At 47.0% G+C, this 21,269-nt stretch overlaps 1 protein-coding gene across 2 annotated transcripts in view; it reads left to right on the top strand.

Moving 5' to 3' along the window:
* Window positions 1-21,269, top strand: part of atg9b (autophagy related 9B) — a 33,690-nt gene that overhangs the window by 28 nt on the left and 12,393 nt on the right. The window contains exons 2-11 of one of the 2 annotated variants that reach the window (XM_066682587.1): window positions 1,239-1,279; window positions 3,560-3,712; window positions 4,194-4,237; window positions 6,816-6,880; window positions 7,078-7,248; window positions 12,688-12,829; window positions 14,371-15,119; window positions 18,544-18,697; window positions 20,127-20,306; window positions 20,973-21,218. In XM_066682587.1, the coding sequence (XP_066538684.1) occupies window positions 3,604-3,712; window positions 4,194-4,237; window positions 6,816-6,880; window positions 7,078-7,248; window positions 12,688-12,829; window positions 14,371-15,119; window positions 18,544-18,697; window positions 20,127-20,306; window positions 20,973-21,218 (1,860 nt within the window). In that variant the 5' untranslated portion in view covers window positions 1,239-1,279; window positions 3,560-3,603. Of the gene's footprint in view, window positions 1-493; window positions 1,280-3,559; window positions 3,713-4,193; window positions 4,238-6,815; window positions 6,881-7,077; window positions 7,249-12,687; window positions 12,830-14,370; window positions 15,120-18,543; window positions 18,698-20,126; window positions 20,307-20,972; window positions 21,219-21,269 lie in introns of those variants that run through there. The other variant, XM_066682586.1, reaches the window with a different exon arrangement.

Consider the following 21,269-nt stretch of genomic DNA (forward strand, 5'->3'; position numbering starts at 1 on the left):
CACAGGTGTGAGTGTGTGAGTGTGTGGGTGACTGGGTGAGTGACTGAGTGAGTGTGTGAGGGACTGGGTGAGTGTGTGACACTGTCCACAGGTGTGAGTGAGTGTGTGAGTGACTGGGTGAGTGTGTGACACTGTCCACAGGTGTGAGTGAGTGTGTGAGTGACTGGGTGAGTGTGTGACACTGTCCACAGGTGTGAGTGAGTGTGTGAGTGACTGGGTGAGTGTGTGACACTGTCCACAGGTGTGTGTGTGTGAGGGACTGGGTGAGTGTGTGACACTGTCCACAGGTGTGAGTGTGTGAGTGAGTGTGTGAGTGACTGGGTGAGTGTGTGACACTGTCCACAGGTGTGTGTGTGAGGGACTGGGTGAGTGTGTGACACTGTCCACAGGTGTGAGTGTGTGAGTGACTGGGTGAGTGTGTGAGTGACTGGGTGAGTGTGTGACACTGTCCACAGGTGTGTGTGTGTGAGGGACTGGGTGAGTGTGTGACACTGTCCACAGGTGTGAGTGTGTGAGTGACTGGGTGAGTGTGTGAGTGACTGGGTGAGTGTGTGACACTGTCCTCAGGTGTGAGTGTGTGAGTGACTGGGTGAGTGTGTGAGTGACTGGGTGAGTGTGTGACACTGTCCACAGGTGTGTGTGTGTGAGGGACTGGGTGAGTGTGTGACACTGTCCACAGGTGTGAGTGTGTGAGTGACTGGGTGAGTGTGTGAGTGACTGGGTGAGTGTGTGAGTGACTGGGTGAGTTTGTGACACTGTCCACAGGTGTGAGTGTGTGAGTGACTAGGTGAGTGTGTGAGTGACTGGGTGAGTGTGTGAGTGACTGGGTGAGTTTGTGACACTGTCCACAGGTGTGAGTGAGTGTGTGAGGGACTGCGTGAGTGTGTGACACTGTCCACAGGTGTGAGTGAGTGTGTGAGGGACTGCGTGAGTGTGTGACACTGTCCTCAGGTGTGAGTGAGTGTGTGAGTGACTGCGTGAGTGTGTGACACTGTCCACAGGTGTGAGTGTGTGAGTGACTGGGTGAGTGTGTGAGTGACTGGGTGAGTGTGTGAGTGACTGGGTGAGTGTGTGACACTGTCCTCAGGTGAGAGTGTGTGAGGAAAAGTGCAGGGCTTGGAGCTCCATTTGGAACAGGGCTAACACACTCCTCAAAGACTACAGTGACCAGAAGCCTCAGCGCGGTGACGTCAGCGCAGTTTGTTGACATGTCTGTGTGTTGTTGTTGAGCGGAGCAGAGAGGTCCCAGCGGCGGAGAGAGAAGCTTCTGCGGCGGATGGTAAGAGCTCTGAGCTTAACCCCCGGCCCCGAGATGTTTAATAGGGGCCTTAGGTTCATTTTAAATCGGTTTAAATCCCGATAAACCCAGAGACGACGCTATTCCGGTTCATAAACCGAATGTTACCAGCCCATGAGTCAGCTAATGCTCTTAGCCTGGGTGCTAGCTGCTGGACGGTGGTGACTTTGCCTGGTAGCGGAGCAGGGCATAATCCACAAAGCAGGATTTCTCCGTTAGAGAGATACCTTAAACCCAGTGTTTAGGGCTGTCTCCCTGTCCTTCTCCTATTGGCCAAGCTCGGACTTTAACTGAGAAATCTTGCTGTGGCTAATACCCCCCTGGGCACTTATTGTACCTTACACCTTTTGTTTACTTGTTAATATTTATTTATTTAAGCTTTAACCTTATAATGAACGCTAAGGTTATATACCTTCAACATATCTGAACTATTACTGTCAAAACAAACAAATAAGTCAATAATTTGGTTACTACAGTGTTTATATTCTAAAATATGGCTCTTTAACTGAATCTAAAACACAGGATTCTATGTTGTGGTAATTATTCTGAGGCTTTATTTCATTGACACAAGGACAAAGAAAATATTTGCAAAATTGTCCGTGAAAAACGTAGTTGTGTTTTTAAATATAAACACATTTGGAATCTGATGCTTGTGACAAGGTCCAAAAAACTGGGACAGATGCGAAATAACTGGAAAGCGTTTATAGTATATTCCACTTCCACCATTTTGAAGTTTCCAGCTATTAACAGGAAACAATGAGGGGACAAAATGGAGGCTCAGTCTCTGCTGAATGAGCCTGAGCTTCCAGCCCTCAGACAGCACTGCATTAGAAACTGCCCCCCTACTGTGATGACTATTGCCACCTGGGCTCTGGAGGGCTTCAGAAAACCAGTGTCACTGAACGGCATCAAGACACACAGCTGAAACTCTGTTACGCTGGAGAAACCAACTCTATGCAGAAACACTGCTGAGTTCTCTGCGCTCGAGCTCATCTCAGATGATGGTTTGATGGTTTCTGGAAGAACTGACTTTAAGGAGCCCTTGCTCTGTTACACTAAAGAAAACCACAGAAAAGGGACATATATCACATTTCCACTGTTAACAACGTTATCTGGAGTCTTAATGTAACATCTGTGATCTGCAGGAGCCACAATACCACAAGGATCAAACAACACAGCCGTTTTCACCCTTTGTCTCCTTTATTCACTCCTAATGCGAGGTGCACAGAAGTGTGGAGAAGAAAGGCTTGATTTTATTCATTATCGCTGCTCTGTTTTCATTGTAGCCATGTTTAATCAGTGCTATTATTTTTCCTTTGTTTTGTTGCATTTAACATTTTCTTTGGGCTCTCACGTAATTGTGGGTCCAGCGCCGTGACTTCGCAGGCTCAGACGAGCAGAGGGACAACCCTGAAGTGCCTGCTGTTCGCATGTAATGCTGCACAAATCAGAACAGCTGTTCAGAACCCGAGATACTTGAACTCCTTCACTTGGGGTAGGTTCTCACTCCCTACCTGAAGGGAGCATGCCATCTGTCTCCTGGAGATAACCATTACCTCAGACTTAGAGGTGCTGATCCGAATACTGACTGCTTCACACACGGTTGCAAACTGCTCAATTGAACGCTGGAGGCCTCCGTATGAAGAAGCCAGAAGAACAACATCATCCGCAAACCGCAGAGATGCCAGCTCCCGAGCCCCTCGACGGAAGCCTTCGTGTCCCAGGCTACACCTCGCCACCCTGTCCACGAACGAACGTCAGGAACAGAAGTGGAGATAAGGCACAGCCCCGACGGAGGACGAGAGGTTTTTGTCCCAGAAATAATTTTGATAAAACATATTATTGTCATTTTAAGATCATTTTATGCCACTGATATAAAGATAATATAATAGAATAATCATGCAGTTACACCCATTTAAAGCCCAATTTATACATCTGCATCGAACCTACGCCATAGGTCTTGCGTCAGCATGAACCCAATGCTGTAGCCTGAAGTGAACCTCCCCAGAAATGTAACTACGCCTCGTATCGTCTGAACTGAGGAAGTCCAGAAACACTTACTCCTCTCCTCCACAGTGCAGAGATTGCAGACCGGAGTAAACTCACAGAGATAGAGATTTCCTCAGACATGGTTTGGACATCATGGACAACACTGAGGTCAACAGAAATTATTGAGGGAATGTACATATATCGTACGATAATTCTGTAACGTAATTGTTGTGGCAGGTCTAGCTAATGACATTAATATCTTCTTCTCTTCAGGATCTATCCTGTGTTTTATAGACAGAAAGAGAATGTGAAGCGTGATGGCTGGTTACGAAGCCTACCAGGAGTATCAGAGAATAGAGGACTATGAGGAAGACTCGCCTCCAGGAGAGGAGGACCTGCTGATTCATGTGCCTGAGGGTCTCAGAGGTAGATATCTGTCAAATCTCAGCCGATTACGTTCCTCTCTACTCAACTCTAATTTAATCATTTTACTCCTCAGTCTTGGTCTGTTCCCTTCCTTTCCTCCCCGTGATTGATGTGTGAAAGAACATTATTTGGCTGCACACACACACACATAGTTCCTCAGCTGGACAGGGACTGGAATGTGAGCTAATAACACTTTGTGTAGGTCTGTGTTAGCGCAGGCGGCTGATTTGTGTACGTCTACATTACCCTTAAGCCTACATCTCTAGATGTTGTACAGCCCCTCTCCGAATGAAGCATTAATAGAACACACCTGTAAAGCGGAGGGATACATATGGAGTTAAAAGTCCCAGTGTTGTTATACTTTGTATCAGTGCTCAGATCATGTCTCTCATCCAATCAGATCCCTCGCACAGAGCTGAGTGTTTAATAATTTGCAGCTCACATTAAATCCTGGTTAAACTTCTGTTATTTTGTTTTTCAGATTCCTGGCATCACGTCAAGAACCTTGACAACTTCTTCACTCGTATATCCTTTTTTGGGAGAGTCACGGTTCTGCTGATTGTTTGTTATTCATTTGTTTATCACTGGGTCTGGACTCAGCAGAGCGTTGGAGCTTCGGCTCCTCTGTTCACAGACAGTTAGACGCGCGTTGCGAGTGTGGAGGCGTGCTCGTTGATATTTAGCTGCAGTTCTGCGAGACTGATTTCACACCAGACCCTTGTGAGGTCGCTTTGTGTAGCGCTGTAAACAAACCAGCATCCTGTTCTCTTCAGTAGTCAAACAACATTTAATTTTCCTATGAATCATTTATTTTATTAACATCAGAGAGGGTCATGATGACGCAGGAGGTGTGGGTAGGTTTTGTCTGTTTGAAACTGTCCACAGGGGAGTGTGTGAGTGACTGGCTGAGTGTGTGAAACTATCCCCAGGTGTGAGTGAGTGTGTGTGAGTGACTGGGTGAGTGTGTGTGTGTGTGACTGGCTGAGTGTGTGAGTGACTGCGTGAGTGTGTGACACTGTCCACATGTGTGTGAGTGACTGGGTGAGTGTATGAAACTGTCCACAGGTGTGAGTGTGTGAGTGACTGGGTGAGTGTGTGAAACTATCCCCAGGTGTGAGTGACTGGGTGAGTGTGTGAAACTATCCCCAGGTGTGAGTGACTGGGTGAGTGTGTGAAACTGTCCTCAGATGTGAGTGACTGGGTGAGTGTGTGAAACTGTCCTCAGATGTGAGTGACTGGGTGAGTGTGTGAATCTGTCCTCAGATGTGAGTGACTGGGTGAGTGTGTGAATCTGTCCTCAGATGTGAGTGACTGGCTGAGTGTGTGAGTGACTGGCTGAGTGTGTGAGTGACTGGGTGAGTGTGTGAAACTATCCCTAGGTGTGAGTGACTGGGTGAATGTGTGAAACTATCCCCAGGTGTGAGTGACTGGGTGAGTGTGTGAAACTGTCCTCAGATGTGAGTGACTGGGTGAGTGTGTGAAACTATCCCCAGGTGTGAGTGACTGGGTGAATGTGTGAAACTATCCCCAGGTGTGAGTGGCTGGGTGAGTGTGTGAATCTGTCCTCAGATGTGAGTGACTGTGTGTGTGACTGGGTGAGTGTGTGACACTGTCCACAGGTGTGAGTGACTGTGTGAGTGACTGGGTGAGTGTGTGAAACTGTCCTCAGATGTGAGTGACTGGGTGAGTGTGTGAATCTGTCCTCAGATGTGAGTGACTGTGTGAGTGACTGGGTGAGTGTGTGAAACTGTCCACAGGTGTGAGTGACTGGGTGAGTGTGTGAAACTGTCCACAGGTGTGAGTGACTGGGTGAGTGTGTGAAACTGTCCACAGGTGTGAGTGACTGGGTGAGTGTGTGAAACTGTCCACAGGTGTGAGTGACTGGGTGAGTGTGTGAAACTATCCCCAGGTGTAAGTGACTGGGTGAGTGTGTGAAACTGTCCACAGGTGTGAGTGACTGGGTGAGTGTGTGGAACTATCCCCAGGTGTGAGTGACTGGGTGAGTGTGTGAAACTATCCCTAGGTGTGTGTGACTGGGTGAGTGTGTGACACTGTCCACAGGTGTGAGTGACTGTGTGTGTGACTGGGGGAGTGGGTGAAACTATCCCCAGGTGTAAGTGACTGGGTGAGTGTGTGAAACTATCCACAGGTGTGAGTGACGGGGGAGTGTGTGAAACTATCCCCAGGTGTAAGTGACTGGGTGAGTGTGTGAAACTGTCCACAGGTGTGAGTGACTGGGTGAGTGTGTGGAACTATCCCCAGGTGTGAGTGACTGGGTGAGTGTGTGAAACTATCCCTAGGTGTGTGTGACTGGGTGAGTGTGTGACACTGTCCACAGGTGTGAGTGACTGTGTGTGTGACTGGGTGAGTGTGTGAAACTATCCCCAGGTGTGAGTGACTGGGTGAGTGTGTGAAACTATCCCCAGGTGTGAGTGACTGGGTGAGTGTGTGAAACTATCCCCAGGTGTGAGTGACTGGGTGAGTGTGTGAAACTATCCCTAGGTGTGTGTGACTGGGTGAGTGTGTGAAACTATCCCTAGGTGTGTGTGACTGGATGAGTGTGTGAAACTGTCCTCAGATGTGAGTGACTGGGTGAGTGTGTGAATCTGTCCTCAGATGTGAGTGACTGTGTGAATGTGTGAGTGACTGGGTGAGTGTGTGAAACTATCCCTAGGTGTGTGTGACTGGGTGAGTGTGTGAAACTATCCCTAGGTGTGTGTGACTGGATGAGTGTGTGAAACTGTCCTCAGATGTGAGTGACTGGGTGAGTGTGTGAATCTGTCCTCAGATGTGAGTGACTGTGTGAATGTGTGAGTGACTGGGTGAGTGTGTGACACTGTCCACAGGTGTGAGTGATTGTGTGTGTGACTAGGTGAGTGTGTGTGTGTGTGTGACTGGGGGAGTGTGTGACATTGTCCACAGGTGTGAGTGACTGGGTGAGTGTGTGACACTGTCCACAGGTGTGACTGGCTGAGTGTGTGTGTGTGACACCGTCCACAGGTGTATTCCAATGATTACTCACTGTGACCCTGTTCAGAATAAAGCATTTACAGAAAATGAACTACTGAATGAATCACTTTGATTCCTTAACAGTTCCGTTCACATTTATCACTTCCATCAGAAGAATGGATTCGCCTGCATGATGTTATCAGAGTTCTTTGAGCTTGTGTAAGTAAATATCTAATTCACGGTAGTGACACCAATGTAACTGGTGTCTGTTTTAGTTTAAGGAACGTGTTGAGTTCGTCTGATTCTCTTATTGTGTTCAGAACTGTGTCTCTACTCTTCGGTGACTGTCTGAGATTTAAGTGAAGCGTCTGAATGGAATTAAACAGTTTTGATTTGGTATTTTTCCTCCCTTGTAGGCAGTTTCTCTTCGTGGTCACCTTCACTACATTTCTCTTCAACTGTGTGGAGTATGACGTGCTGTTCGCCAACCGAGCGGTCAACCACACCGGCCAGAGCCTGAACCCACTGGACAGGAATAAAGTCACTCTGCCTGATGCCATCTTACCCACTGAACAGTGCATGGAGAGGTCAGTGTCGTCACGGTCGGAAGCAAACTGTGACTTGAAATGAAAATTGAACCTGTTTATCTTGTCGATACATGTCCATTCTCTCCTCTCCGCACGTCACCACTCTGTTCTCACACCGGCGCCAGAGCTTCTTATTTTAGAGCATGTGTGGCATGTGCACAGCAGTGAGGAGCGAGGAGCAGAAGCTCTGGTTTTTAGCCGTTTTCACTCTGTTCTCTTTCTTCTCCGTTTTTACTCAGTGCTCTTATTTCTCCGCGCTCGTTGTGTCTGTTTTGCTGAGTTTAACCTCGTCTTTGTGCTCTCACGTAAACACGGGTCGAGCGCTGTGATTGGACAGACTCAGACGAGGGGGCGGGGCCATTCTAAAGTCTTTACACTTGACGTCAGAAGCGGAGCAGAATCAGAACGGCTCGTTTTATTCCGTGTTTTCAGACTTGGGCAGCACACAGAGAACTGACTGGTTGGTCTTGTTTCACAGCGTGAGGTGGGCTCCAGATCCCTACATTAACATGAACATAAGGAGATGATTAACAAGATGTCTCCTTCTGATTAACAGCAATGAAAACACAATAAATAAAGCTGCTTTTGGTTTAAATAACTCGGGTGTGTGACGTTGCTCTTCTAAAATGTGTTTTCTTGTGATTCTGGAAGCTGTTGTCGATAGACGGATGTTTTACAGTGGAACAATGCTCTAGCTTTTCTTTTGAGGATTGATTAGTTTTGGTTGTGAGACACACCCCCATGCAGTCTGCTCTACTGAAGCCTGGGGGCGAATCTCAGCACCTGCACAATGCTGTTCATGCCTTAGAACAGTGTATGATACAGTTCTGTGTCTCTCTAGTCCTCTTAAGCCTGGCTAATAATCGGGGCTGAGTTTGAGGCTGATTCAGTCATCCCCCGGTTGTAGGGTGATGGTAAACGATGATGTTCCCAGATTTTCCTGTACTGGGGGGAGTCTATAATCCCGTCTTTACTCTTCCGATCTTCTCCCAGAGGAGTCAGGGCCCGATTGTGAATCGTAAATCGAGTGGACGCAGATTCTCAGGCGTGAAACACCACGGTAACGTCAGGCCTAGAAGATGATAAACCAATGAGATTGGAGCTGGGATCGTTTCACCACGGTTCACTGTGTTTTCTTACATCCGGCCTGTGTCTGAAATGACCGTGGTGCTGTTACTGAGGTTTACAATGCTGGTTTATAATGCTGCCTGTTTTTGCTCCAAAGTTGTCATTATTGGTGCGAGGGGGCGCTAGTGAACGGGGCCCGGGCAGTGTGCTGAAATATTGAAAAGTGACTCGGCTACAAATGCAGGGAACAAGAGCGCGAGGTACCTGCTGCTTTTTGTTTCGACCACAGCTCGAGGGTGAGAGAAACTCCCAGCTGCTCTCGGGATGTGGAGTCTCGAGAGAAACGCCCGCGAGGTTCGGAGCCGTCTGTCGGTGTGTGTGATTCAGGGCGGACGGTGTAGTGTGGGGACAGATCTGTGCAAAATGTCTTTGTGTGTGGGGTGTCAACACGGGTTGGGATTTTTAAAACCCTGTAGCGTGAGCCAGGCTTTACCTCCCTCCGTACTCTGCACTAATGAGGTTGTAAACAGACTCCTTTATTGCAACACCAGCGGAGGGTTTGCTTTCGCAGTGCTGGTTATTTCTGTGGCTCTTCGTGGAATGGATAGCTCTTCATGATGATTCTGAGAAGGTCCACTTATGTGCTGTCTTGTTGTTTATCTGTGGCCATTTCTCCTCCACCCCTGAGTGGCAGTCTCTTCATTGGGCCCCGCTCCCGACATTAGGTCTCTTTTTAGTGCAGATGCAATCATCGCTTGCTCAAGTCCAGAGGCAAAACATGTTTGTATCAAATATGATGCGGTGCCAGAGTGGGCCGCGTCCAAGAACATGTTGTGCCTCCTGGCCCTAGGTTATTGAAGCCCTGCTTACTTGGTGTTAAAAAAAGAGAGAGGAGGGGGGTGAAGGCTCACGCTGTTTGGATCCCAGCAGTTGTTCGTGCCTCATCATCTGCCGAAACCCATGAACAGTTCTGACTTCTGTGAAACAGTTATTGATGTGAGTGTGTGTGTGTGGGTTTGCGGTGCTGGAGGCTGGCCATCTGAGCAGTCACAAGGCAGACCAGGCTGCTTATCCTTCTCCTCTGGATTTGTATGTGGCCTGCGCTGCTCCACTGTGGGTGATATTTTTGGAATAATCACACTACGAATGCATCCGAATTTCTAGCGAGCCGTTCTGAGCTTCTCTGCCTTCGTAGACGGCTGTGTGAGAGTTGGCCTGAGGTTACAGAAACACACTTGTTCGATGATGATGATGTCCACACTCACCACGCTGCACGTGACTGGTGTTTACTCCCCTCAGCTCACAGTCATGTTAGAGTTAAAGACCACAGGTCCAGAGTTGGGCAGCTGATCAGCATCAGCGCAGGTGTATCCTGTCCTCTCTTAAACGGGGATGAGCTTTGCTCTAAACACTCTGAGGGAAAAACAACAGTAAACACCTTCACACGCCTCGGTGACCGAGGAAACGTCCGATGTGTGGAATTAGGTTTGTGCCAAAAAAACTCAAACTTCTTAAATTTATTTGAAAATATTTAGTGAGAATAAATCTTTCTGAAGCAAAAATATCTCATTCATTCATTCATTCATTGTCTGTAGCCCTTATCCAGTTCAGGACGGCGGGGGGTCCGGAGTCCTCCCGGAATCACAGGTTTCTCTGCTTGATTCTCACTGATCAGATTTTTGAACTCACTGTCAACTGAGTTTCTGAGCGGTCGGACTGCAACACATTGGGCTGTCTCTCTATCTCTCTCTTTCTTTCACTCTGTCTCTCTCTCCATCTCTCTCTCTCTCTCTCTTCTCTCTCTCTCTCTCTTTTTTCTCTCTCTGTCTCTGTCTCTCTTCCTCTCTCTCTCACACTCTCTCTCTCTCTCTCTCTCTCTCCCTTTCTCTCTGCCCCCTCTCTCCCTCTCTCTCCCTGCTTCCCTTTCCCTCCTTCTGTGTCTCTCCCCTCTCTCTCTCTCTCTCTCTCTCTCTCTCTCTGCCCCCTCTCTCCCTCTCTCTCCCTGCCTCCCTCTCCCTCCTTCTGTGTCTCTCCCTTTTCTCTCTCCTTGCCTCCCTCCCTCCCCCTTTCTCTCTCCCTTTCTCTCTCTCCCTCCTTCTGTGTCTCTCCCTTTTCTCTCTGACTCCTCTCTCTCTCTCTCACTCTCTCTGCCCTCTCTCTCTCTCTCTCACTCTCTCTGCCCTCTCTCTCTCTCTCTCTTTCTCTCACTCTGTCTCTCTCTCCTTCTCTCTCTCTCTCTCTCTCTCTCTCTCTCTTCCTCTCTCTCTCTCTCTCTCTCTCTCTCTCTCTCTCTCTCCCTTTCTCTCTCCCTGCCTCCCTCTCCCTCCTTCTCTCTCTCTCTCTCTCTCTGCCCCCTCTCCCTCTCTCTCCCTGCCTCCCTCTCCCTCCTTCTGTGTCTCTCCCTTTTCTCTCTCCTTGCCTCCCTCCCTCCCCCTTTCTCTCTCCCTCCCTCCCTCTCCCTTTCTCTCTCTCTCCCTCCCTCCCTCTCCCTCCTTCTGTGTCTCTCCCTTTTCTCTCTGACTCCTCTCTCTCTCTCTCTCTCTCTCTCTCTCTCTCTCTCTCTCTCTCTCTCTCTGTGTCTGAGCGGTCAGAGAGTTCAGACTGTAACTCACTGTGGACTGTGGTGATGTTGTAGTCTGACTTTCTGTTTGCAGTTGTGACACACACCTCTCTTGGGGGTAGAGGTGTCTCAGAAATGTAAGCAGTAAGTCGGGCAGCGCGAGCGAGAGAGCCGCAGCGTCACTGCAGGAAACACCCGATTGGTGAGAATCAAGCTGAAAGAAAACAAAGCAAAAATATTATCAAATCAGTAAAAGACTAACAGTTGTTATCATTTCACAATGTGTTTGCAAGTTATCAGCTTTATGTTTGAGATGATATTTTTAGGTTAATTTTATTCTCTTTCAAATTTCAAACACAGCCTCCCTCTCTGTGTGTTATGTAGCGTGCACAAAGATTTGAGACAGGTCAAAGGATGTCTAGAGGTTTGTAAACACCACTCATAACTACTGAATTCTCTCACCGCGTCGGACACGTTGTGGACACGGACACAGAGAGGGGAGGGGGGTGAGGACAGGGGCAGTAGTGTAAAGCCTCTAAATGCAGACTTTCAGGAGGAGCATAGGGCTTAGGGCTCCATTTGGGACTGGGCCTTAGTCTCTGTGTTTTGCAGTAGGAGGCGCGTAGGCATTTGTAAAACAGATGAAGCATTAGTTACAGTTTTTATTTTGGCCCGAGGCTCTCTATAATTAATGTACTGTCCTTGAATGCTGTATTTTTCGTTATTTGTTTGGCTGTGATGTAACATGTGCATTAGTGTGGGCTTTAGGCAAGTGAACTCTTCACAACACCCACACAACGTAAAGCTCGGAGTCAATGAAGACAAATAGCCTGGCACACAGTTATAATGTCTGCCATGACTCACCCATTCAGCCATAACATTAAAACCTCCGTTTTGTTTCTACACTTTATCCATTTTATCAGCTCCTCTGAAAATAAAGCAGACAAAAAAAATCAGCTTAAGGAGCCAGTTATCTTACGTTTTCTTACCTGAGTTACGCAGACTCCTGAAGCCAAGAAGTTTTGAAATGTCTCTCTGTGGTTGTACTTTCGCTGGAGGTGGACGACTGTGTTTGTGTCTCCCGCTGCTCCACTGGTGCAAACTGAGTCAGGAAGGGGTTAAGCAGATGGCCTCTTAATGTCTGTCCATCCATACCATTTGCTTTCCATGGTAATAATAATTTGAAAAAATTATAATAATCAGAATTTGCCACCTCGCCACTGGTGGTGACTCAATTAATTAATTTACTCGCAAATAAATATTTGTGGTCATTTAAATCACAGTCCAGATCCCTGAAAAGGTAGTTTTTTGTTTTTTTTTAAAGATCTAAAATTACAGTCTATAGCCTTTTCACACGGTGTTTCATCCTGTTGCTGCGCAGCTTGTGGTGTTCATCTAGTTTTTCATCAGGGTTCACAGGTCATAGTTTGTCCAGTAGTGACACTGAGGTGTTTAAAAAAACTCCAGCAGCACTGCTGTGGTTGCTGTGCTGTGGTTTTCAACTGCTGATCCATTCTTACCAGTGCCCTATTAGACGATTGGATGGTAATTTTTGTATCAAAAAGCCATTCCCGCTTGTTCCAGAGGTTTCAAGCGGTGCTCCATGTTTCCAGAGAATATGGGACCTCTTCTCCACAGCCCAGTAAGGGGGTCTCTATACTGTTTGTCATTGAGCTGGTGAGTTTATGCTCACGTGCCCAAGCTCCAGAACGTCCCATTTCATTTCACACTTTACTGTAGGCTTTATGAAAGCAATATGTGCCATCTTGCCAACATCTTGCCATTCTTCACGTGTGCTCCATTCTCCTTAGGATTCAAAGCAACAGCTGGATCATCTTCCTCCTAATTATGGCTGGCATTTTTTGGATCTACCGCCTCGGAAAGGTGATCTGCAATGTCCTCAGTTACTGGGAGATACGTCAGTTTTACATAAAAGCCCTGAAGATCACAATGGTAAGTGACACACATTAGACACAGCAACACAGTTTAGAACTTATTCTGGACAATTTATAACATCTAGAGTAACTGTAGTGCCATGGGGATGACAATGGTTTACTTGCACTACCACAAACCCAGCCTCCCAGACGCAGAGGAACTCTGAAACGACCACTTTCACACATGCAGAGTAACCCAGAAATGTTCCTAAGTTTACCTGGAGGAGCTGTATTTGTGAACACAAACACCCACAGCATTCGTCCCAGACTTTACACTAACTCCCTAGTAAAGACTCAGCGTAAATCAGAGTTGGTGCATGTGTGAGCGAGGCCGCTAATATTCCGGAGTATTTCATGCACGCTCTGCACAGGCGCTGTGCCCTGAATTTGTGAACATCTCTGGAACGGATACTCCAGAGTTTCTCTAGAACTTCTCCAGAGTTCATAATGTGAAAGGGGCTTTAGAAACTCCAGAGGTGGGAACCCAATGGGGAAACTCCAACCTGTAGGAACAGGACAGCCATGCCCTTAATTGAAGAAGCACTTCAGTAAATGTGGAACCCAATACCTAATCTTGAGAGACAACCATCAACTCGTCAGAGGCGGGATACGAACCAGGTTGGCTTGGCCTCTGATGCTCTAACAACTGAGTAACCTCAAATCGTACCTCACCTCTGGAAAGTTGATTGTTGTCTCTTGAGACCAGGCATTTCAAGAGTCCCAAGAGTCCACCTTCAACTTGCCAAATATGGGATAAGAATCGGGTTTATTCAGTTGATAGAGTATCACATGATACTGATCAGACACACTTTGTTTCATGCCTCTGGCAATTCAATTACTGTCTCTCAACATCGTGTGATTGTTTTGAGAGTTGATGTGGTCTTTAGGATTTTCCATCCAGGATCTACTGTTTTCAAGGCACTCCCTTGCTTAAGGGCAAGGCCAACCTGGTCTTCCATGTTGGAGTTTGCCCTTGCCAGGAGTTCCCAAGTTCCTTTGGATCTGGGGGGGACTGGGTCTGTGATAGTGCAAGCAGACCTCTTGTACCCTGATGACAGGTACTGTATTTCACTAGGTTATACAGAATAGGCAAAAGTTAATTGTCTCCAGTCAAATGTGCTTTACAGGTCCTCTGCAGGGAAGGTGCACTGTGTATGATTTAGTGGTCTATAGTAATGATATTTTAGATGGCAACCAACTGAATACCACTTCCTCTCCCCTACATTTCCATTTGCGTTTATGGCCACTTTTACATAAATCTCGAAAGGCACACATTAGAACCAGAGTTTGAACCTGTTAGAGTTTGCTGTTTCAGGTTATTATTTAATTATGAAAACTCGGGTTTGTGTATTGTACTTGATTTCTGCTTACAGATTCCCCTAATCTTACACACTGCACCTTAAATTCAGGAATAAACAGTAATGATGCATTAAAATTACAAGGAAATGTTCTCATTTTTATTTAGAAATCCAAAACAAATGTTAATTGACCAGCGGTGTCCAAAGGTTATCAGATTTAAAGATCTAGACCCCTTTGTAACCCACGTTCTCTTTGTGCCAGGATGAGCTGTGTAACTTCACCTGGCAGGAAGTGCAGGGGCGACTGATCAACCTGCAGCGTGAGCAGCAGATGTGCATCCACAAGAAGGAGCTGACCGAGCTAGACATCTACCACCGCATCCTACGCTTCAAGAACTACACGGTGGCCATGATCAATAAGTCCCTGCTGCCCGTGCGCCTGCGGGTGCCCTTCTTCGGAGAAGTGATCTTCCTCACGCAGGGTCTCAAGTATAACTTCGAGCTCATTCTGTTCTGGGGGCCGTGCTCACTCTTTCAGAACAAATGGAACCTGCATCCTAAGTACAAGCGTGCGGGAAACCGGCTGGAGCTGGCTCGGCAGCTGAGTCGGATCATTCTGCTGGCTGGGATCGCAAACCTGCTGCTGTGTCCGTTTGTTCTGGTGTGGCAGGTACTGTACGCCTTCTTCAGCTACGCCGAGGTCATCAAGCGTGAGCCGGGAAGCCTGGGCGCGCGGCGCTGGTCACTGTACGGCCGTCTCTACTTGCGCCACTTCAACGAGCTGGACCACGAGCTGCAGGGCCGCCTGGGCCGTGGTTACAAGCCGGCCGCCAAGTACATGAACGCCTTTGTCTCGCCGCTGTTAGCCGTGCTGGCCAAGAACGTGGCATTCTTCTCTGGCTCTGTGCTGGCTGTGCTGATAGCGCTCACAGTCTACGACGAGGACGTCCTCACCGTGCAGCACATTCTCACTGCCATTACTGTGCTGGGCATAGTCATCACTGTCACCAGGTAACTCACCACTTGTTTTAAGGGCAGGGGCTAGAAGCGTTTAGATGACTATTAGGGATCTGTCAGCTAGAGTTTCTCAGAGATGGAATAGTGCACTTTGTTGTAATTTTTCAATGTACTGTGCCATTCTTATAACACAGTCAGACACCACCCGTCATCTATTTATTTTTTTTTTTTCAGGTGGTTTGGGGGTGCGCTACAATAATATATTCTAAAAATATTTAGCTTTTAATGTGTCCAAACTTTTGTCTTTATTGACAACTCTCCCATTCCTGGGAGACCTGTTTTTGGTTTTAAAACAAGACCAGGTGACCATCAGATGGAAAGCATGTGTCACACAGGCATCAATTATGTGCATCCAAAGTATACATCCTGAGAGGGATCTAGGGACACAAAGTAATCTGTCATGTTTCGTGCAACATTTCATGTGACCTGCCTAATAAAGGACACAGGGCTTATTCTCAGAGCCTGAAAATACAGAGCGTAGATTTGATTCACAGAGAGAGAATTTACAGCCACAGTCAGTTAAATTCTGCTGTTTTGTTTTATGACGGTGAAGGGAAACACTGTCATTCATTTGATAAAAATGATCAAACATAAGTGATTTGTTTATGAATTGTGAGGTGATATAAGGGGAAATACAATGAGTAAAATTGCTTTTTGAGTTCATTAACTCATTAATGTGGGGATCTGGAGCCCACCAACCCTCACACTGTGAAATAAAACAACTCTATCCACTTTTTGTCATCTGCCTAAATGTGAAAACGTGGGAAAAAAAACATGCCCTGATTTTGTGCTGCACCTTACGTAGGTAGCAGACAGTTCTAATGCTCCTTTCCTCTAATCTCTCCAGTCACAACAGTGTAAAGTGTTTATGTGAGAGCGCAAAGATGAGGTTAAATGGAGCAAAACAGACACAATGAGCGCAAATGTGCAGATTAAATATAGTCAAAAGAGGACTACACAGTGAAAAAACAAAGGAAAATCCTACTTCTCACTCCTTACAGCTGTGCACTCGGGGTCTGGGAGGAATTTGTTCATAACTGCATTTATTTTACCTTCACATTCATGCACTGTGTTTTGCAGCATTTAAATGATCAATAAATACATGATGTGGAAAAATAAGTACAGTATCATCTCTAGGCATTAGTCAGATATGTGTGTGATTTGGTCGTCTGCTTGGTTGGAGTAGGCTCTGAGTTGAATTAGATTCGGTAAAATTCTCGGGCACTTGTCTGGACCTAGTTGCACGTCAGAGGGTGGGTACAGCACTTACTTTAGGTGCTCTTGCACATGGCTCTGTTTATTATGGTTCCTGTCTCCGCCCTAGTTCAGCCTTAGTTCCACCTCCTCGTCAGTGTCTCCATCATTATCCTGCCTCAATGTTATCTGTCTCATGTGTCCTTGTGTGTATTTAAGTTCCTTTGTCTCAGACTTCCTTTGTTGGACATTTGATTCGCTTCTCGTTCGCTTCCCTTCGTATGTCAGTGTGTTCCTTCCTTGTGCTTCGTGTGCTCATTTGGTTTGTCTGTTTGTACCTTTCTTGTCTCTAGTCTTTTAGCATCTCCCCCTTACTCTAGTCCATCAGTAATTCCCTCTCTCTTTCATCTGTTAGTAATTCTCTCTACCTCTAGTCAGTCTTTGTGCCATTCTCTTAGTCTGTAACGTTTTGTCTGTTTAGCTCTCTCTGTCCAGGTTTAGTCTAGGTCTCTCTGTCCAGGTTTAGTCTAGGCCTCTCTGTCCAGGTTTAGTCTAGGTCTCTCTGTCCAGGTTTAGTCTAGGTCTCTCTGTCCAGGTTTAGTCTAGGTCTCTCTGTCCAGGTTTAGTCTAGGTCTCTCTGTCCAGGTTTAGTCTAGGTCTCTCTGTCCAGGTTTAGTCTAGGCCTCTCTGTCCAGGTTTAGTCTAGGCCTCTCTGTCCAGGTTTAGTCTAGGCCTCTCTGTCCAGGTTTAGTCTAGGCCTCTCTGTCCAGGTTTAGTCTAGGTCTCTCTGTCCAAGTCTTTCTGTCCAGGTTTAGTCTAGGTCTCTCTGTTCAGGTTTAGTCTAGGTCTCTCTGTTCAGGTTTAGTCTAGGTCTCTCTGTCCAAGTCTTTCTGTCCAGGTTTAGTCTAGGTCTCTCTGTCCAAGTCTTTCTGTCCAGGTTTAGTCTAGGTCTCTCTGTTCAGGTTTAGTCTAGGTCTCTCTGTCCAAGTCTTTCTGTCCAGGTTTAGTCTAGGTCTCTCTGTTCAGGTTTAGTCTAGGTCTCTCTGTTCAGGTTTAGTCTAGGTCTCTCTGTCCAAGTCTTTCTGTCCAGGTTTAGTCTAGGTCTCTCTGTCCAAGTCTTTCTGTCCAGGTTTAGTCTAGGTCTCTCTGTTCAGGTTTAGTCTAGGTCTCTCTGTTCAGGTTTAGTCTAGGTCTCTCTGTCCAAGTCTCTCTGTTCAGGTTTAGTCTAGGTCTCTCTGTTCAGGTTTAGTCTAGGTCTCTCTGTTCAGGTTTAGTCTAGGTCTCTCTGTCCAAGTCTCTCTGTCCAGGTTTAGTCTAGGTCTCTCTGTTCAGGTTTAGTCTAGATCTCTCTGTTCAGGTTTAGTCTAGGTCTCTCTGTCCAAGTCTCTCTGTTCAGGTTTAGTCTAGGTCTCTCTGTTCAGGTTTAGTCTAGGTCTCTCTGTTCAGGTTTAGTCTAGGTCTCTCTGTCCAAGTCTCTCTGTCCAGGTTTAGTCTAGGTCTCTCTGTCCAGGTTTAGTCTAGGCCTCTCTGTCTAGGCCTCTCTGTCCAGGTTTAGTCTAGGTCTCTCTGTCCAGGTTTAGTCTAGGTCTCTCTGTTCAGGTTTAGTCTAGGTCTCTCTGTCCAAGTCTTTCTGTCCAGGTTTAGTATAGGTCTCTCTGTCCAGGATTAGTCTAGGTCTCTCTGTCCAAGTCTCTCTGTTCAGGTTTAGTCTAGGTCTCTCTGTTCAGGTTTAGTCTAGGTCTCTCTGTTCAGGTTTAGTCTAGGTCTCTCTGTCCAAGTCTCTCTGTTCAGGTTTAGTCTAGGTCTCTCTGTCCAAGTCTTTCTGTCCAGGTTTAGTCTAGGTCTCTCTGTTCAGGTTTAGTCTAGGTCTCTCTGTTCAGGTTTAGTCTAGGTCTCTCTGTCCAAGTCTCTTTGTCCAGGTTTAGTCTAGGTCTCTCAGAGCTCATCAGCCCTGGGGTTCAAACTTTTCTTACCACCACGAATAGAGTAGTGGACTTGCAGTTCATTTGTGTTTACATTACTTACTCGCGCAGACGTTTATTTCAGTGTTTAATTTTCATTCCTCGCCCATTACTGAATCCTACGTGTTTTATTGAACATTGGACAACGTTCTCAGCTTCATCGGTTTGCCCTCTGGCCTCACCTCTCCACATGCTGTGCATGTAATCTCTGCACCTGCTAGGTGTCCTTGCATTAGGGTGACATGGCTTGTGCTCTCTTCCAGGTCCTTTATCCCAGACGAGCATATGGTGTGGTGCCCAGAGCAGCTGCTACAGTGTGTGCTGGCACACATTCATTACATGCCCGATCACTGGAAGGGCAACGCCAATAAAAGTGAGACACGTGATGAAATGGCCCAGCTGTTCCAGTACAAAGCGGTGAGACGAGGAACTGCACTCACATGACACCATCCTAATGACCCAGGGATATCTTTCCGTCTGTGCTTTTACAAAGGAACAGCTTGAAACTGAAGTGGCAGAGACAAGCACCATAAGCCATAACATTAAAAACACCTCAGTTTCCACTTTAGTTGTTCATATATGTGCCCTTTGTAGTAGTACAATTACAGACTGGTGTGCATCTGCTACTCTACATAGTTTGTTAGCTCTCTTTAGACCCCCATAGGACCCCAGCAGAGCAGGTTTATTTAGGTGTGATGCTTAGACGGTGGCGGTGTGTTGCGCTCGGTCGTCCTCTAGTCCTTCATCAGTGACACAAGACACTGTCGGCTGGATGTTTTTGGTCGGTGGACTGTTCTCGGTCCAGACACTGAGGGGTTTAAAAACTCCAGCAGCACTGCTGTGTCTGATCCACTCTACACCAGTACAACACACACTAACACACCACCACCACGTCAGTGTCACTGCAGCGCTGAGAATGATTGGTGGCTACTCAGTAACAGATTAAGTGTTTATTTGTGATTAGTTAAATACTGTACTACTTGTTCAGTTTGTCGTTAATGTGACTGTGTATTATTACATTGTTAATTACCCAGTAAGTGTGTTTACACTGCTACTAAACAGCCTTGTAGTGAATGCTGAATACTGCGGACTTTCTTTATTCACTTACTGATTAATAAATAACGCTTATCAAACAGTCCACTGATCTAGAAATAAGGAGTAATCGATTGGTGCTTTTCCGCTGCATGGAACCTACACGACTCGACTCCACTCAGCTCTCTTCCACTGTCTAAATCTGGGCTTGGACCCTGGAACCAGGTACTTTTTCAGTCCTCGCTTACGGTTCCAACTGAGCCAAGCAGGTACTAAATGTGAGGTGTAAACGCTGCAGAGCTCTGACTTGAAGTGGTTCAAACGCTCCTTGGGTCGTGGCCGAGGAAAATCTCCAGCGAAAGCCGAACGTGCGACAAGGAAAACTGATCTGTGAGAACTGAGGGCGGAGCTTTGTTCAGTCCAAACAACAAAAAGAACTACACGGCAGTACAGTAAACAGCGCCTGACGTTACCGCCGCCACCTGTGGTTCCTGTTAGATACAGAGCTTTGCGCCGCCACCACCATTTCGTGGGACAGTTGTGGGAGTGTAAAAGCGACCAGCTAAAAGAAAGCCCACCTGAGTCGAGCCGATCCCACACTGGAAAAGCACCAAATGCATTTGACCAGTGTCCATTCAGCATTCAGTTTTGTGTTGGGTTTTGTGTTCTGTTATAAATCAGTATCAGATATCATCTTTATATCTCTATAAACTGACAGTTGGGTTAGATATTGCTCTTTACTGCGTGTGACGTCCGTGGACAGAATGAGAAATGGACCCGTGGCCTCAGCTCTGTGTGTGAATGTCCTCTGCAGGTATTTATCCTGGAAGAACTGCTCAGCCCCATCATCACTCCTTTCATTCTCATCTTCCACCTACGGAACAAGTCTCTGGAGATCATTGACTTCTTCCGCAACTTCACCGTGGAGGTGGTGGGCGTCGGGGACATATGCTCTTTCGCACAGATGGACATTCGCCGTCATGGCAACCCACAGGTCTGTGCTGCTTTGAGTGTGTATAATACGAGAGAGAGAGAGTGTGTGTGTGTGTGTGTGTGTGTGTGTCTTTGTTATTCATGTCCACAGGTAATAGGTCAGAAAACAGAAACAGCTTTTCAGACCTGAGTAGATCTGCATGTGTCATTACGCCCAGTTGTTGTTTAGTGTGTGTGTGTGTGTGTATGTGTGTGTGTATATGGCCATAGATCAGATTTTTTTTTTTTACACATAAAATAAACACATTAAAAATACAAACTACAATAAAACTACTCTAGTGAACCATTGACGCTGACCACACTCATGTCCCTCTCCCTCCCTCCTCTCTCGCTCTCTCACTCCCTCTCTCACACACACACAAACACACTCTCTCTTGCACTCTCTCTCTCACTGTCTGTTTCTCACTCTCTCTCTCACTGCCTCTCTCCCTGTCTTTCTCTCTCTCACTCAGTCTCTTTCTCACTGTCTCTTTCTCACTGTTTCTCTCTCTCTCTCTCCCTCTCTTTCTCACACTCTGTCTCTCCCTCACACACACTCTGTCTCGTTGAGTAGAAAATTCAATAACATTACATACAAATATATGTAGCATTGCAGTGTGTTCTTACTGCCTACGGTGGTTTAACTGTGATTGGGTTTATTTCCCCCGCTCTGCTTCCTCCCACACAGTGGATGTCTGAGGGCCAGACAGAGGCCTCCGTGTACCAGCAGGCGGAGAACGGCAAGACGGAGTTGTCCCTCATGCACTTCACCATAAAGAACCCCCGCTGGCAGCCTCCCCAGGACAGCTCTGTCTTTATCAGCCACCTGCGTGAGAAGGTGCAGCAGGACGCACAGACCGGACCCTCCCCGCAGCTCCTCCTCTCTGAGGCTCCCCTCTGCACCTCACTGCTCTCCAATGAGTCGGCTACTGCTGTGAGTCAGACGCCGTCTTCGCTTCGCTGTATCTGTGTGTTCCTATAGCTG

Source organism: Hoplias malabaricus, chromosome 10 (assembly GCF_029633855.1).
Source record: "Hoplias malabaricus isolate fHopMal1 chromosome 10, fHopMal1.hap1, whole genome shotgun sequence".
NCBI classification, from domain to species: domain Eukaryota; kingdom Metazoa; phylum Chordata; class Actinopteri; order Characiformes; family Erythrinidae; genus Hoplias; species Hoplias malabaricus.